Below are 17,597 nucleotides of genomic sequence, written 5' to 3' on the forward strand. Positions count from 1 at the left end.
CGAGTAAACTTTTCGCTTGCGCAACCAAGCTCTCGGGAGCAAACGCACGTAATGTCGCATCAAACATGGCAATCGGTCATTTGGCACCTTTCTAGAATGCCAGAAACCGAGGCTGGATCGGGTTGGGTTGTTAGGGTGACATCTTGGTTTTTCTTCTTCTTCTTCGTCTTCTACCACTAGCCATTTCCCCCTTCTATCTATTAATAGCTGGAAAAGTACCTCGAGACCACGCCGAGGCCCGCAAAATGCCCATGTTTCGTGATGTGATGCAGGAACAGCACAGACAGACACCCTGTGACAGCTGGCTGTGTGTGCCAATGCCGATGCCGACTACCACGCAACCGTCCATCTCTTCCTTTTTCTTCGTCTGTTGCTAATAGCTCCGATGCAAGATTGGCTATCTGTGCACCGGCAAGAAAATGCCATATAAGAGCATGCACAATTGTTTCCCCGTCACATGCTGCTGGACATTAGCAGTTCCGCCAAGGCAGGCCCGCCTCGTCGGACCAAGATGCAGTCCAGTCCAATCCAGTCAACTCCAGTCCAGTTCCACTTTACCGACGAGGCTCATCAGTCCGAAATTTAGCACTCTGTAACCGTCTGTGCCCGTTGCCCTCCTGAAGCCATTCTTTCAAGAGGTGAAATTAGGACCCAGTCGCCTTGCTAGATTACATCATCCAGTCCCCGGTCGTAGTAAATAGCATCAACTCCAGCTTGGTAGAACGTGTGGCTGACTTGGTACATGAGACGCGATGCGATGCGATGAACCTAGTGTCTCAAAGTCCACTACGTCGGCTCTCAACGCGTCGCTTTCATGGCAGCCCGCCGTCGCATCTTCTCCTGGACGCCTTTAAGGGCCGCCTTCACGTCTGTCTGGCCGTCCCACGTCGAGACATCGTAGTATACTGGTGCAATGTCCTACACCCAACAGTTAGCATGCAATGCAAAGGATCAAAGGGGGCGATGCACTTACCAAGAGCCACTCTGGCTTGATACCAGTAACTGTGCGAATGTACTGTTTGGTTGTGAGGACAAATTCATTGTAAAGTACCCACTCGTAGTCGGTCTGCAAAACCGTGCTGGGGTGAAGCATGACGGCCTGGTTGTTATCCTTCATCGTGCGGTAAACCTTTCCGTTGCCTTCTCTCTTGGCAACCTGCATGAAGAAACCGGCAACTAGAGCACGCCGGATGTTGGCGTAATAATTCTTGTCATTGTAATCCGTGCCGACAAGCTCAACTTCGTGCGTTTCCATGATGCGCCTGAGCTGGGTGCGGACGTTATCTGCACTTTTGAGATGACGATGCGAGAGGTAGTGTTGATGGCACCATTGCTTGACGTCCTCGCCGCGGCCCTCAGCACCCTTGAAAGCATGGTAGACGTTCAGCATGGTCAGATGATCGCCATCGGGGTGTCGGAACTGGTTCTTCATCTCGTCGGCTTCTCGGCGACGGTTTGCAGGACGCACGAAGATGTTGGGTACCGACAATAGGGACGTAATGGAAAGGATCTCGTTGGAGCAATAAAACTCGGGGCTGGAGATCAGCATGACGGCCAGGGCAGGATCCAGCGGGAACTCAGACGCCATGCTACCAAGCTGAGTCAACTCTCCCTCATCGTCGAGACAGGCCAAGTAGTTGAGTTCTTCAAGAGCCCGCATCATGGTCTCGGGTGCAGGAGGGTCCATCAGATCGAAGTGAACGAGATCCTCGACTCCAAGCTTCTTCAACTCCAGCACGGTGTTTGCAAGATTGGACCGAAGAATCTCGGGGTACGTTTGCTCAATAAGCTCATCTTTGAACGCTTTCTCGGTATACAGGCGGAAGCACTTTCCAGGCTTTGTTCGACCGGCACGACCGGCACGCTGCTGCGCCGATGCCTTGGAGATGGCCGACACCAAGAGGGACTCAACACGAATACGAGGGTTGTAGATCTTCTGCTTGCTGAAGCCCGGGTCCACGACGTAAACAATACCATCAATGGTCAGAGATGTCTCAGCAATGTTTGTCGAGATGATACACTTCCGTCCAGGCTTGCCGCCCTTCTTCAGTGGCTTCGGGGCAGGATCGAAGATCTTCTGTTGCTGGTGAGGCGGCAGTGTGCCATACAGCGGATAGACCATCATAGGGCCACAGTCTGCCTCCCTGATCATATCATCCACTTCCAACGAGATCTTGCGACATGTATCCTCGATTTCCTCTTCACCCGTCAGGAAGAGTAGGATATCGCCTTCGGGTTCGGAAGCGTGTATCTGCAGGACGGTTCGGATGGCAGCCTCAACGTAATCCTTCTCGGCCTCCGGAGTGTAGTATATCTCGACGGGATGGGTTCGCCCCGGAACGGCCAGAAGGGGGCCTCGTAGAAGTACTTTTGGAACTTTTGAGCATCCAGAGTGGCAGACATGACAATAATCTTGAGGTCAGGCCGGCGCTGTGCCAGCTGCTTCAGGAGAGCCATCAGGATATCAGTGGCCAGTGTACGTTCGTGGGCCTCATCGAGGATGATGCAGCTGTAACGCGACATCATGTGGTCATGCATGGCTTCTCGGAGCAGCATACCATCGGTCATGTACTTCAGGACTGTTTTGGGGCCTGTCTTGTCTTCGAATCTGATGCTATAACCAACCTCCTCTCCAAGCGTTACGTCAAGCTCGTCGGCTACACGTTGGGCAACCGACATGGCAGCCACTCGTCGAGGTTGTGTACAGGCAACGAGCTTGTTGTTCAGCTGAGGAAGCTCGTCATAGAGGACGTACTGGGGGATTTGAGTCGTCTTTCCAGAACCCGTCTCACCGACAAAGACGAGGATCTGGGATTTGTGGTACATTTCCAAGAATTCGCTCCTGTTTTACAAAAGGGCTGTTAGCCTTGCCATGATGCTACAACTCATGGCAGTTGATATTGCTTACCTTTGCTTGTGAACGGGGAGATCCCTTCGGGACTTGAGGATGTTGAAGTACTGGGGGAATGCGGCTCGCCAGTGAAGGGGTTGTTATCGCCCTCTTCGGCCTTTGCAGCCTGCTGCGCAGTCGTGGCCCGTCGCTCGAAGTCGACAAAGGGCGAGCCCTTGGGCAAGCGATCGCCATGCCTGGAGCCGTTCTCCATGGTGTTGTCTTGCTGCATGTGGGCCAAGTAGGGGTTGTTTGCGATGTCTTCTTCTTTCTTGACTCGTTTGGCAGAAACCTCGTCTTTTTCCGAGCCGAGTCGTTTTCTATCGGAATCACCAGCCATGGTGACGAGGACGTGGTTTGATTGTGTGGTGCGGTGCTGAGGCTGGTCGAGTCGGCTGCCAAAGTTGCTAAACTTTCCAGGCGCTGGAATCAATTGATGGACAAGACTGCGATAACAAAAAAATAATTGACTGCGCGATGCGATTGATTTGATGGAAGGAAGGCCCCGCGCTAACGCGTAAAAGGTGGGTCCATCTCCCAGAGCAGCTCACAGGTGGGCAGTACCTGCCATTCTGTATATATCCCGCTACATTCGATGATATGGATGATAGCTGAGGTCCATAGGTATATGTACATACCGCGTATCATGGCTCACTCACTGGGTTAGGTAGGTACATGGCCTTCTGTCAAGATCCTTTTTACAGGTACTTAGGCAAGAAAGAATATGAAGAACTGCATCTTCGAAATCTTCACAACCTGTCAACACACACAAAATCGTATATGAAGCAGCACCACTGCGCCGTCGCTTTTATTTCATGTCATATTACAAAATCCCCCTGTTCCTTCGGTGTCACCCATGATTTACCCATGATTTCCCTGTCTCCTATGTAGGTAGCTTCTGTAGGGGGCGTCCCATGCGCTTTGAGTAATATACAGGGTATAGTGTAACCCCCAACCCTTATTTGCCTTCCGTAAGCAGCTCGAGATGGAGAGGGAGGAAAGAAAAAGAAAGAGCAACACAATAAGCGCAACCTATGAACTTGGGCATATACCAAGCAGGAAGGAGAGCCACTGGTGGCAGAGGAGACTCTATGTTACATATGTGGTGAAAACACCGCTGTTGGTTGGTGCGCAGATACAAGCCACTGCCATTTCATCCTTAAAACGCCTGCCCCCTCTTGGGAACACCCAACAAAAAGAGGAAGGAAGAAAAAGAATCAAGAATGCTTCGTATGTCATTCCATGTCCGTGGCGTTCATCCAAAGCGTTTGCTTCCTGCCACCGGTTCATTAATCCGTGAAGTTATCATAGAAACCCCACTCTTGGGACTTCATAGCGTTGCCTGAAGTAAACCAACGCTTCAACGGGCAAAGTCCGAGCCGCTTGCTCTCCGAGCGTTCATGATTATGTCTTCCACGAGTGCCTGAGACTCTTCTGGGACCTCAGGAAAGGCTCTCGATTGTGGCGGAACCGGGGGGTGCAGACATCGGGGACTGCATGGCTGGATGCTCCGCTTTAGGACTTTGGTGCGCACGAGCTGTTGTCGATTCGGGCTGCTGAAGTCAGTCTCGCATTCAATCAGGTTGTCACGGAGATGGCTCACTTACAGTGCGAATTTGGTGTCCCAAATTTTGCAAAGATTGTGGAGGGCCGGGGCTATTGCTATGAGGCATGCCAGTTGGTTGGGCTTCGACCGCTTGTGTCATCCTGTTTGGTTGCGAAGTCTTCTGTATTTGCTCCCATGGCCGAGGAGGGGAATGAACGTCTGTTTGTGAGCAACCGGTTGTGCTTGAGTACTGACAGGAGGCGTGTATGATGTCGGCGTCTGGTAGCCATGGCCAATCTGAAGTGGAGGGGTCGGGCCTGGGTTGGCGCTGCTAGGGACGGCAGGAACGGAGCTCGGTGAGCCTTTGTGTAAGTACGAGTCTTGAGTATGCATTTGCGGCTGCTGAGACTGTGGTTGAGTCGGCAAGGTTGCCATAGTATTGGGCTGTGTCGCTTGTTGGTACACTGGCCCAGCTGTCTGACCATGCATAGGGGATTGTTGGCCTTGCGGTAGCCCTGGACTACAATGTGCAATGTAGGATTGCTCCGCTTGCGGGTATTGTACAGGCTGCGGTAATGTCTGCGACTGTGTATATGCTGGCGGCGAGGCCACCATCGGCGCCCGGTTTTGTACAGGTGCGGGCGGTTGTGCTTGCTTTCTTTGCAGCATTGCTGCGTAATGTGACCGAATTGCAGGATGCAATTGGGCAGCTATGGACGTAGGGTTCCATGACCCATTGGGTGTGCGTAGGCCGCTCTGTTCGGAAGTTGTTGCATCACCGTTTCCAGCCCCTGCTGCCGGTAACTGGTGATTTGCAATGTACTGATCTGCAGGGAAATGTACTGCTGCTCCGGTCGCATTGTGCGCCGGGTGAGGTTGAGAAACACCGGGAGAGACTGAAGAACCCGGCCCATTTGACGACTCATAACGCGACCCCGTGGGTGTCGCCAAGTTGCCAGTGGGCTGCCGCTGCATAGTGAACAAAGCTTCAGGACTCTTCATCAAATGCGCTCTCAAGTTACCCTCGTATCCATTTGTGAAACCTCCCCAAGGTGCATAAGGAGTCCGATACTTAGTCGAGTCCCTACAGGATTAGTACAATAACAATGGCTGAGAGGGTTTCACAACTCACCTATTGTGATGGACTTGGAAAAATGCATACTTCTGTACGACGCTTGGAGGCGCAGGTCTCGTGATAGGCGGGAGCCTGCCGACCTGAGGAGGCCCGGGCATGCCCTGACTCGATGCCGATGATGACGGCCTTATCGCCGAAGACGTCATCGGAGTGTTCAGGGAGTTCGCAGAAGCGGTGGACAAAGATCTTGCCCTAGCCTGTGCCTGGAACAACTGCCCGTTCTGTGGCGATGGTGAAGGCCCAAGACCGGGAGGTTGCATAAAGCCGAAGCTGAATGGTGAGCTTGAATTAAAATCATATCGAGCGGAGGCATACGTAGATGATGAGGTTCTGAACCGCGGGTCTGAACCGAATGGTAGTGACTTGTTTCGAGAGTGGGCTGCTTGATGTGTGCTCTTGGGCAGCTGCATAGACCTCGGTGTGCCCTGCGGCGTGTAGGCAGGCTTTGCTGGCGCAGACTGCGGGGTATACGAGTGACCGGCAGGTGATGGTGCGGTGGGATGTGGTGTTGGCAGCGCCGAGGCCTGCGGAGCTGATGGCGGCGTCGTATACGGCTTCGGTGTCGGCTGTTGAGGATGAGGAGGCCTCGCGCTCGGTTGTGGTGTATGTGGTGGCGGCGGCTGGTACGATGAGTAAACCGCAAAGGTAGATGTTGAAGTAGGAAAAGGCCTTCCATTAGGTATAAAACTCTGGTTTGTATACGGAATAGGGGCATTCGGGCTGGCCAAAGGCGGTACTGGTTTCTTCGGCTTGTACTGGTAGGGCTTCTCAGACCGACCATTTGCTGAAGCTTGTCCTGGCTGGAGTGGGTATGTGGGCGTGTACGATTTCCGCGGTTGGGACGCAGGCGGCGGAGGCGGTTTCGGGATGGTCTCCAGGAAGTTGCTCTTGTAATTGTGCACCGGCCTCTTAGGATCCTCCGTGTACTGAGCCCGAGCCTCAGTAGATGTCCTCCCAGATAATACCAGATCTGATTTTCTTTGCTGAGGTCAACTTTGGCCTGTGCTTTGTTAGTACACTCTGTAGTGTTATGAAACTCGGCCCATGTGCAGCCTTCCACGAAAGGCTCGTCTGCCCGGGGTAATTCCTCGGTCGCCAGTTTAGTTGCTTTGATCTCGGCTTTTGCCTTGCGAGAAGTTGGCATTGGGATAGCGTTGGGTGATGCTTTGGGTAGATGGTAATCCGCAGCGTCCGGTAGGAGAAGCCATTTCCACTCGACTTCGACTCGGTCACTGATCATTGTTAGCTGTGGGGTTTCAATGTTACTGTAAGTTTTGTAGGCTTCGCACCCGTTGGGTATAATCTCCACGAGCATTGTTTGTTCGTCATGTCGATTCTCAACCACAACCCCGGCAAAAATCTCGCCTCTGTAGTACTGTAATTGTGCGATATCCCCGCGTTTGAGGGCGACAGCCGCCTTCCGAGTCTTCGGGCACTCCTCCAGTGCTGGGCCGTCCAGCTTCCTGTCCCTCTTCGCTCGGTGGAACCGGCAGCTAAACTCGAATGCTTGCTCTTTGTACTCTGTACCATCCTCGCCAAATATAGGGACTTCGCCATCTTCGACGAAAACACCTGCAGCAGCGGCACAGGTGGCATGGTAGGACCGGGCGCACTTTCTGTGTGAGCACTGCACACAAGCACCGCGTTTCGATCGACAGTAAAGACACTTGAGCTCCAGACGGGCCTTGCTGATGTTTGCAACATTGGCAACGACTTCGCTGCCATCAACTGTTTCGATCCAGGTCTCGGCCCCATAAAGGGCACACATACGGTGGGCCTTACGACCATCGTCTGTGGGTATAAGTTCGGCATCGAGCAGATTGTTGGGACACAGACAGCAGGGCGGTTCGACTTGCGTCTTGACCCGTACACGCAGGCGGATCTTCTTGGCTTTCCTCTCGCCTTTGTCTTTGAGTGCCCGTTTGCGCTTGCGACCAGGTTGCTTGATTTTAACCACGTGCGATTGCGATGCAGCCAGATCCGTCTCGTCTTCATCTTCCTCCTCCTCTTCGTCGTCCTCCTCATCTTCAGTCTCTTCATAATCTGTCTCTTCCCCACGCAATTTGCGCTCAATCTCGTACACATCTACCCAGACGCTGTCCTGGGCCTGGGCACACTCGCACCGCTTCGCGATTTTACCCATAGGCAACCAGGAGTCGAGTGCAAAGTTGACGGCCTCGGCACAGTTGTAGCCAAGATTATATCCAGAGTGATAACCATAGGGATAGGTTACCACGAATTCTCCAGGGTACGAGACGCACTTGTTGACTTTGATGTTGAAATACTGCTGAAGGTGGTTTGGAGAGATCAAGAAGGCCTTGTGACGGAGAAACTGATCGCAGGCCTTCGCATCAGTTGGCCAGATGCTCTTCATCGCTGCTTCAAACCGGCGGGCATCTCCTTGAGATATGCTGTACCATTGTTTAGGGGCACCGAAGTGGAGGTAGTTGATGCTGTAAAGATCTACATCCTCCAGATGCCACGCGAAAGTGGCCTTCCACATACCCAGATAGAGATACGCAGTGTTGACACCAGGGACTTTGGTACCCAACACATCCAAAAGGTTAGGAAGCTTATTGAGGTTCCATGCCGTTGTGTCTTCCGGGAATAATGTGCCGGGCAAGTCGGCGCCATACAGCGGAGCTGCGTAGGTGAGGGTCTTCCAGTAGATCCTCTCCAACTCTTCGCACCGTTCGGGCGTGTAATCCGAGATATCCATGCGATAATCCCAATCTCTGAAAACTTCTTCGTCAATCCTGGCCGAAGCTTCGCGTTTGGCATATTTCCTTCGCGCGGAAGTGGACTGCGTTTTGGCTTTGGCTTGTCTACTTCCTCCCATTCTCCCAACCATGGGCACTGGCTCGTCATCCTCGTCTATTTCGGCGCCGGGGTCATTCTCCACCGATTCGAGCACACCCTCCCCCGGCTTTGGCGACATGGGCGTCATTGGGCGGTCTTCTTCATCTGCGTTGTCTTCTTTGATAATACTCCTTCGCGTTCTACCCCTGGTGTTCCTACCGCGCCCGCGCGAACCTGACGCAGTGGAAGTCCTTGGTTTCGGAGGCGCTTGGGCGCGGCGCTCGCCTCGTCTCGCGGGGGTTGATGCTCGCTTTGATCGCATAGTTGGCGCCATTGTGGGAGGTTGTAGGATCGCTGATGCAGAATGTTGACTTGTCGATAGGTGCCGTTTGATCCCATGATGTCTTGCTTAATGGGTTCCCGAACCCGCACCTGCTTTACCAGATCGTGCAGCTCCGGGAGCTCATTCTTCCACTCATCGGGAGGGATAACCTTGACGATTCCAGATCTCATGCCATACGAATCGATCTTGGTCATCTGCATGACAAAGGTTAGCCTCAACACACGTTCATCGAGAAGAGTCAACATACAAATTTCTTGAAGTCCTTGAATTGATGCATGGTCGGTCTGAAGACCGGAACAGTACCGAACCATTCTGCTGGGGTGATTTCGCCAATGTCATCCTGTTCTTCCTCCTGCGCTGTTGCGTCTGATTCCTCCTTCTTGACTTCTTCTCCATCTGTAGTCGAAGTAGGAGCCGTTGGTGGGCGTTGAATTTCCGGATTCGTCCAGGTCGCTCAATTCGGAATCGTCGTCGCTTCCTTCCAGCTTCATGGCATTGTTGCTATCGGGAGGTGAATGCAGACCAAGGTGAGGTTTCGGTGAATGCTTTTCGGCGGTGTTGGTAGATTCACTTGCGACTTCAATTTGGGGCTGCTCCGGCGCCGACTGGGCCATCGCTTCAACCGACATCTTGTAAGCCACTACATGCGATCAGTGCACATAGAAATTCGGGCGGTCATTGGGCGACCGTGGTGGCGTTGCGTGAGAGAAACAGAGAGAGCGTCGTCGCAACGGGGATTGACCGAGTGAAATGGGAGTCGGTTTAAGGCGGGATGGACGATGGAGCACGGCGTGGTTACAGCGCAAGTGCTCGTCGAATGAGTGGAGTCGGTTATTCTCCGGTGGACCTGCTGTGAATTGTGCACAACAAGCAGGTACGTACAACACTGTGCAAGAGGAAATCGAATGATACCTCTCGGGGTTTTTGCGATGGAAGAGGAAAGAAGTTGTTGGAGACTTTACCTTCCTCTCATCGTTGGGACGCCGAGGATGAATAGAAGCTGGAAGGAAAGTTACCAACCATGGTTGTTTTTCGTTCGCGGGTACTGAGGTCTGAAGGTGGAGATTCGTCTCATGGGCTAATTGTCGAACGATTTTGAATGACGGCACACCTAGATGGCAATCGGATACATCAGAACAGTACCTACATCGAGTGCGCATTTTCTCATCTACATGTACATTATGTATGTACATTAGGTATTTTTAATGCCCATCAACGGTCGATCAATTCCACTATTCAGTGATCATTACTTGATAACACAGTCACAGTTATTTATTCACTGCTGGTGTACGCTCTGCATACATGTAAACATCCATACGATCTTAAAATAATCATATCTTATGTACCTTATCTATGCATATGAGATTACGTACAGATTTCCTAACGTCTGAAAGGACGAGAACAATCAATGCATGTAGGTATTTGTGACATTGCAGCAGTATGGGATCGGGTAGCCTGCGATTCTGGCTATTTGTATCGGGACAAATCCGCACTCTGTCTTCCTATCATCACGGGCTCCTTTTCGATCAAGACGCCGTTGGAAAGATTGAGGCTGTCAAGGAGCAACATGGAAGCAAGGTGCTCCTAAATGGCCCAAGCTTGAGCCCACCTACCCCACGATAGCCTTTTGCGGCTGAAGCGCAACTACATACTACACACCTGCCAGTCTACGCAACTACAGCATTCTCGCGTCCCCCTGGGCATCCATACCAAAGCTGCACCCAAACCTCCAGGATATACAACGAATCATGGCGCCCGGTCAGAAGTTGTATCCGCGAGCGACCGTTCGAAAGATTGTAAAGGCGCATTCGAAGTGCAACGTGAGCAAGAATGTCGATGTTATGGTAAGTGATCTGCCAGCTTCCCAGACGCGTTCTCGAGCATGTAGCCTAACATAAGTGTTTGCGATAGGTCTTCCTCGACTATGTTCTGTTCATGCAATCGTACGGACAATCTAGTCACGACCAAAATGCGAGCCTCGGGAACACCATCTAACACTGTGTTGCAGGCTCATGAAAGAGGCTGCGATTGACTCGAAGCAAGCAGGCGAGCGCGGAGTTAGCGCCAAGAGTATCAAGAAGGTGACGGCGGTAAGTTAGCAAGATGGCCATTATCCCGTACCACGCACGGCAACCAACACACAACCACAGGACACGCTTGCGAAGTTCAAGGGTTGAAGACCGCAAGGAAACAAGGGAGCCAGCACGCCGACAAACCCACATTCGAGCATCTGATCGCCCGACTGCCACCCTCGGCCTTGAAGACGGCGGGTTATGTCGACGCAAGCTACGACGAGCATCGCCAGGGAAACAAACCAATCCCGGAATCGACACATGGGCCCTACTCACAAAAAAGTACAAGTATATAAATCCAGGGGGTGTGAGGAATCGCAGCTCTACACATGCATGTATCAATGCCAATACCAGGTAGTGTCCTTGAAAAGAACTCTGGACTCCTGCCTGGCTGGAAGGTTCCAGTGCGGCTCGGGTCCCGCTATAAGCTGAATATCAATTGTGACGGAGCAAGGGCGGGGCTGTCGCGTGCTCCCTGAAGTGGAGGAGAAGTCTTAGCTGCGGGCGGGAATGCAAGAGACCACCTGGCTTATAGAAAGAAGTCCGTGGCATCCAACCGACATGCGAGCGTTTGAATGAACGAATGAATACAATTGCTGCTACCTTGTATACCTGCGCTGTAATGCTCTGCGTCCACTGCAAGTGAGAATTCAACCGCATTCGTTGCATTAGAAGAAGCGTTGCTTTCCTCCCAAGCTAAGGTAGGGATGTACAGTAGTAGGCAAAGTACCTACATAATATGGACTGCTTGGACCCTGTCCCGCGAGCATTGAACATTGAATGCAGTCATGAGCCTTGTTTCAGTAGCAGATGCCGTTGGTGAGTGACGACGGGTGCTGTGTTTAGCGCGTCCTAGGCGATGGGCAGGCATTTGGCATCCTGGAGCTCCAAACAGCAGCTGCCAGGGACCAATCCAAGAACTGAATCTCGAGACCAAACACCAAAGCTCTTCGCCCAAAAAATTCTACAATCCCACTTCCCGAACCTACACATCTCATAGAACCTGTACAACAACCTGCATTCTTCTTCCCGCCCACGCAAGTCCTAGTATTTTAAGAGCAACTCTCCTGTTGTGAAACAATCCCTCAATACAACTCTAGGTAAACCTCTACCTAGGCACGCCACCTTCGGTTTGCGATCCAAATCCCCATCCGCAACCCTCGCCCTGCCAGCTCGGCCCTTCCGCCACCCAGAACAAACGGTTGCGTACACGTCTTGCACCCAAGCAACACGCCCACTGCGTCCTACCTCGACCAAGAACTCCTCGAAAAAATATCCCACAATGCCTTCTTCCGCCATGCAGAACCCCGTGGCTCCCACTGAGTCCAAGTCCGCCAAGAAGAAGAAGGCCGCTGCCGCCGCTCAGCGCACCGATTCTCCTGCTCCTAGTGCCTCCGCCCCCATTTCCGTGTCTGGTGACGATGCCAACGAGAGCCCTTATGTTCGTGAGCTGCAGAAGTAAGTCTGATCTGGTCTGGTCAAGTTTTCCGGTAGGTGACCTTGGAAACTGACTCGCTGGCCTTTCAGGAATATCCGCAACATCAACAAGAAGATCGTAAGTCAGCCCACACTTATTTCTACCAACGCTCTGGACACCCGTCAGGTCCATGCTAACTCGCGGCCCTCAAGTCCAATGTCACCAAGACGCATGCACTGATCGAGCAGCACAAAGACAAGTCCCTTGAGGAGCTGGTCGCTGCTAAGATCATCAACGCCGACCAAAAATCCCAAGTGCTCAAGAAGCCTCAGCTCCAGTCCCAGCTCGCCCAAGTGGAGGAGCAGCTCGCCCAATACAAGAAGGTAGACGAGGAGTACCGAACAAAGAGCGCGGCGGACAAGGCCAAGGTCGAGAAGGACTTGACAGAGAGACTGGAGAAGGAAAAGGCCGATGCCCTGGTAGCCGCCACCGAAAAGGCTGCTGCCGACGTCAAGAAAGTACAGCATGACAGCCTGCTGGTCCTCACCCAGTTCCTCCGATTGGCTGCCGCCCGACGATCCGAAGATGCCGATGCCACTGCCGACGAGAACATGGCTTTGGAGGGTGTCTTACTGAACGTCTACTCGGGCGATGAGAATGCCGTTGCCACTATGATGAAGCTGATCGAGGGTTCTGAAGAGAAGACCAGAAGCGTTAGTGGTGACGAGCTTCAAACGTCATGTACGTCTTTGGGCAGTGATGCCTTCCTTTCTCGCTTTCCGTTGCTAACACGTGGATAGTCGCCCAGGTCAAGGCCGCGTCTGTCGCGCACGTTCAGGTCTTCGCTGCCGCCGAGGAGCCTGCTCCTGAATCCACCGAAGCCACGGCCGACGCTCCTGTAACCGATCCTACCCTGACCCATGCCGGTCTCACCGAAATCGACGCCACCGAGACTTCATCTCCTTTGGCCAATGGACACAACGAGGGCATTCCCAATGCTAGCATCAGCGATGATGCCGCAAACGCTGCTGCAGAATCCCAATGGGATAACACCAATGATATGAGTGCTTCACAGGAAGACTGGGTCAAGGTGCCCCGAGACCCTACCGAGACGGACACCGGCTTGACTGCTACGCCCGCAGCCTCTGGTCCTGTCCAGTCATGGGCTGATGACCAGCCCGAGAACCCGCCCGAGGTAAATACCCCTTGATTGAATAGCCGGTATTGTGTAAGACTAACATGCAAACTAGACCATTGCCGCTCAAGCAGATGACGGTTTCCAATCGGTCCAGCGCAACCGGCCTCGAGGCCACGGTGAAGGTGGCGAGCATCGCGGCGGACGCCGAGGAGGACGGGGTGACTATCGTGGTCGCGGCCGAGGCGAAGGCGGCCGTGGACGAGGTCGCTACAACGATCGACGTGGCGGTGGAAAGCCATCATCGTAGATAAACCTCCACAAGTTCCACTGGCCGTGATAACAGCGGGTCTTCCGCAAGTTGGTTGCACCAGAGTTAACTGGTAGAACCGGTAAGCATAACATCCCGAGAAGAATATTGAGCTTCTTGGTAGGGGGGGTCCATCCCCATGCGAACCTCCGGCCTTGGCACCAGAACAGGACGGGGATGGTTCTGATCAAATCGCTAGCAAGGATTGGTCTGGAATCCATCCATTCCAGGAATTTGGTAGCTAAATGTAATATCACCACTGTGCCGTACCGGTATCAACCAAACCTTGTGGACTCGGATCATTCTTGTGCATGGACATCTGCTCGTTGGCTTACAGCATGGTATTGGTGCGGTATTGTTTCTTCGTGCTGTTCTGCCCCCGTGTTTCCCAAGGTAGTGCGCTTTTCAACCCTGGTAATGACCCTTGAAAACTAGTCGAGTTACTGGGCCCATCGGGTCAATGGCGAAATGAGGGAAACCAAATCTACAGTCACCAAGCGGGGAAAATTAAAGCCAGGCATAAGCCTATCACGTTATCATGGTGGTAGAATCAAATCGATTCAATAAACGCGACTGAAGCTACAACGATCTGACAAGACTAGGGTCATCAGCCAGTGTCCACAATGCCCAATTAAGTAGTTCTCTTCTTCTCCGTCTAGGACAAGTACCCGTTAGCCCCGAGGAACTCCTTCAGCACCTCAGCATCTCTCTGGCGGTATGCAGCGCGTCCGCGGATGGCGTCCTTGACCTGCTCGAGCGAGCGGTCGAAAGCGGCGGTGTCCTTGTCCTTGAAGAAGGCGTCGATCTCGTCGAGGTACTTGGCGTCGGTGAACTTCTTGAGCGAGAGGCGGACGAAGCGGTCCAGCACCACTGGGTTGGCCATCTTGGTGGTGACCTGCTCCCAGTTCTCCTTCATGAACTGCCACTGGATGGCGCGGCCCTTGGCGTTGCCGGCCAGCGCCGTGCTCAGGTAGTGCATGTCGCCGCTGGGAATGGAGTCGGCAGCGGCGGCCGGAGGTGACAAGTTGAACAGGAAGGGGATAGCCTGGTTCTTGAGGATCTCGACATCACCAATGTGCCCAATGGAAGAAAGGCACATCTCTCTGCCGTCAACCGAGGTAGTGGTCTCCCACTCCTTCTTCAAAGCCTCGAAAGCCTCGGCGGGGGAGCGTTTAACGCCAGCACGGTAGACGACGCTACGCAGATCGGGGCTCAGGACTAGCCCTTCTTTTCGCCATGCTTCGAACAACTGTGTCGCTTTCTCCAATACCCTTCATTCGAATCATGTTAGCATGTATCACAATATAAAATGTCGCGCCACATTACGGCGCTGGAGCACGACTTACTTCGGGTGGCCATTAACCACAGCTGTCAACAGGAGTCGCTTTCGCAGCAAACCTGTAAGGAAATCCTCTCCAGAGGCGGGCTCCCATCCAACCCTCTCAACCGCGTCGTTGATGAGTTTCAGGGTGAAGTTCTCCAGGCCCTTCTTAATCTCCTCGTTATCACTGAAGACAGACTTGACGGATCCAAGAGTGTTCAATGCCTGGTTCCACACGATCTGGCTCGTCTCGGCGCCGAATCCTTGAAGGAATGCCAATAGAGCAGGGGTCGTGCCATAACCAGCAGAAGCAAGATCTCTTGCCGAGCCAAGTGTAGCTACCTTGTCCTCAATAGTAAGCTTATCCAGTTGGGTGCCGAGCTTCGCCAATCGAGCCGGTGGGTAGTTTGTCCGGTAAAAGCCAAATCCGTTGTGGTTCAGCTTATAGAACTCGTCATCGACGTCTCGAATTGTCTCCTCCTTGGTGGTAAGAGCAAGACTCTGTACCTCCTGAGTACCGGTCTTGCCCTGCAAACCAACAGGCACCCACCAAGTTGTCTCGTCCTCTTCAGGCTTCACGTCTCCAGTGGACAAGAATCGAGATTGTCTCACACTGATCTGGCCCGGCTCCTCGGCTACGGTCAGCAGCGGGAAACCAATCTTCTGGATCCAGTTGGACATCAATGAGGCCACATCGGTCCCAGTAGCCTCTGCCAATCCAGCCCACAGTGCTTCTGTCTTGGCATTGCCATAGGCATGTTTCTTGAGATAGATGGATACACCCTTCAAGAACTGTTTTTCTCCTACATGGTTTGCCAACATTCTCAGCGTCGAGCAACCCTTGAAGTAGCTGATTGCGTCAAAGATCTGGTTCACGTCAAGGGCGTCCTGCACCGGGACATAGATAGGGTGGGAAGCACGAATCGAGTCAAGTTGGAAAGCTGACTCCATCCCATCGCCGACATATTTGGCCCAGACATTCCAGTCGGGGTGGAACTCGTTGACGGCATACCATCCTACCCATGTAGCAAAGCTTTCGTTCAACCACAGCTCGTCCCACCAGTCCATTGTTACGAGGTTTCCGAACCATTGGTGAGCAAGTTCGTGTGCCACGACATAGGCAATCCGCACCTTGTAGGCCGCGTCCGAGGTTTTCTCGTCAAACAGAACTGCAGTGGTCCTGTAAGTGACGAGTCCCCAGTTCTCCATGGCTCCGTGGGTGAATTCGTGAACGGCAAGAAGGTCGGCCTTGGGGAGAGGATAGTCAATATCGAAGGCCTCCGAGAATAAGTCAATCGTCTTGGGAGCATGCTCCAGAGCCCATCGGCCCTGTTCCTTGAGACCTCGAGTAGTGTAGACCCGGACTGGGATCTGTTTGCCATTGTAGCGGCGCTCGGTGTGGCTTTCAACATACTCGAAATCGCCCAGAGCCCAAGCCAGAAGATAGGTGCTCATTACTGGGGTCCGTTCGAAAGCAACCTGCTGGAGGCCTTCGCTGGTCTTGGTGACGCTCTTGACAGGCATGTTGGACAGTGCCACCTGATCCTCGGGTACCTCGATGTCAAAGTCAAAGGTGGCCTTGAGACGAGGTTCATCGAAACAAGGGAATGCACGGCGAGCATCACAGGCCTCAAACTGAGTGCTGAGCATGTAGTGGAACTGGTCATCCCTGGGCACCGAAGCAGCTGCAGGTACCACAGGCTTGTACTTGCTCCTGTAGAAGCCAGCCATGTCGTTATTCAAGATGCCCTCGAAAGCTATCTCAAGGGATGATTTGCTGGTTGGGGGAATCTCCTGGTCGAAAGTCAAGGTAGCACGTTGTTTCTTCTCATCGTAGCTGAAGGTGGAGGTCTCCAAAGTTTGCGTGGCCTTGGTGTGCGTGACGGTCAACTTGGCCGATGAGAGCTTGAGCTCCAAGGCGTTGATGACAACATCCTTGGTCGCCTCAAGGACTTCTACATCGATACTAGCGAATGGTTAGCAAACGAGGAAACAGACGGCAGTGCTTGGTGTATGAGCCAAACACAAACAGTACCATCTACTTACACAACTTTCCCCTGGTAAGTCCAGTTTTTGAAATCCAGGGCAAAAAGAGACAGGTCATAGTGAGACGGCTTGATGACCGTGGGCAAGGTATCCCGGTCCGTCATGATGGAAGAGGGAATAATGGGAGAACACTGAGCCCTCGTTGAGATGGAGAAAGGTCGTCGAGATATAGCCGCAGCAGACCCCAAGACCGAAGAGGACCGGTAGGGGAGTTTGGAAGAGGGCTTGGCTCGAATCAAAGCCGGCGAGGTGTGACTGGAATAGGCAGGTATTACAGTGGAAATGGATTGCCGGCTGAGCGGTACTGGCGGACGTTGATGAAGAGCACGAATAGTACCCAATGGTGGTGAGCGGGCTAATGTCGAGAGGGCGGTTTTACCCCTCAGGAAACCGAACGTACCCCTCGGTCGCTGCATGGCGCACTTTTGGCGCACTTTTGGCGGGCAACAGAAAACGTAACCGTCCACTTTATCCAATCAACTGATGCTAAATAAGTCCCTGGAAAATGCAGCTTCGCGCATAAAGCGAGGCTACATAATGTGCAGCAGGTTCCCTCCAAGCGCCAAGACAGCTCATATACGTA

The 17,597-nt window shown here is 53.0% G+C and overlaps 5 protein-coding genes across 5 annotated transcripts; 2 read left to right on the forward strand and 3 right to left on the reverse strand.

Annotated features, from left to right (window-relative positions):
- Positions 1-798: 798 nt before the first annotated feature.
- Positions 799-3,230, reverse strand: PG997_000767 (pre-mRNA-splicing factor ATP-dependent RNA helicase; the record flags this gene model as incomplete). The annotated part of the gene is made up of 4 exons (XM_066805082.1): positions 799-918; positions 974-2,296; positions 2,356-2,842; positions 2,923-3,230. 4 exons carry the CDS (start codon positions 3,228-3,230, stop codon positions 799-801), a joined length of 2,238 nt encoding a protein of 745 aa, XP_066674855.1.
- A 1,362-nt stretch (positions 3,231-4,592) lies between these two features.
- On the reverse strand, positions 4,593-9,342 carry PG997_000768 (JmjC domain-containing protein; the record flags this gene model as incomplete). The annotated part of the gene is made up of 6 exons (XM_066805083.1): positions 4,593-5,520; positions 5,569-6,477; positions 6,537-8,680; positions 8,743-8,907; positions 8,961-9,109; positions 9,237-9,342. 6 exons carry the CDS (start codon positions 9,340-9,342, stop codon positions 4,593-4,595), a joined length of 4,401 nt encoding a protein of 1,466 aa, XP_066674856.1.
- Positions 9,343-10,461: 1,119 nt separating this feature from the next.
- PG997_000769 (uncharacterized protein) lies at positions 10,462-10,890 on the forward strand (the record flags this gene model as incomplete). The annotated part of the gene is made up of 4 exons (XM_066805084.1): positions 10,462-10,557; positions 10,625-10,656; positions 10,722-10,803; positions 10,864-10,890. The coding sequence occupies 4 exons, from the start codon at positions 10,462-10,464 to the stop codon at positions 10,888-10,890; spliced, it is 237 nt and encodes a 78-aa protein (XP_066674857.1).
- A 1,177-nt stretch (positions 10,891-12,067) lies between these two features.
- On the forward strand, positions 12,068-13,647 carry PG997_000770 (uncharacterized protein; the record flags this gene model as incomplete). Its single annotated transcript, XM_066805085.1, has 5 exons — positions 12,068-12,243; positions 12,313-12,340; positions 12,415-12,943; positions 13,003-13,397; positions 13,453-13,647. The coding sequence occupies 5 exons, from the start codon at positions 12,068-12,070 to the stop codon at positions 13,645-13,647; spliced, it is 1,323 nt and encodes a 440-aa protein (XP_066674858.1).
- A 655-nt stretch (positions 13,648-14,302) lies between these two features.
- PG997_000771 (peptidase family M1) lies at positions 14,303-17,118 on the reverse strand (the record flags this gene model as incomplete). The annotated part of the gene is made up of 3 exons (XM_066805086.1): positions 14,303-14,918; positions 14,994-16,934; positions 17,015-17,118. 3 exons carry the CDS (start codon positions 17,116-17,118, stop codon positions 14,303-14,305), a joined length of 2,661 nt encoding a protein of 886 aa, XP_066674859.1.
- Between the last annotated feature and the right edge of the window lie 479 nt (positions 17,119-17,597).

This window comes from Apiospora hydei, assembly GCF_038363865.1.
Source record: "Apiospora hydei strain CBS 114990 chromosome Unknown utg000002l_segment0_segment0, whole genome shotgun sequence".
NCBI lineage: Eukaryota > Fungi > Ascomycota > Sordariomycetes > Amphisphaeriales > Apiosporaceae > Apiospora > Apiospora hydei.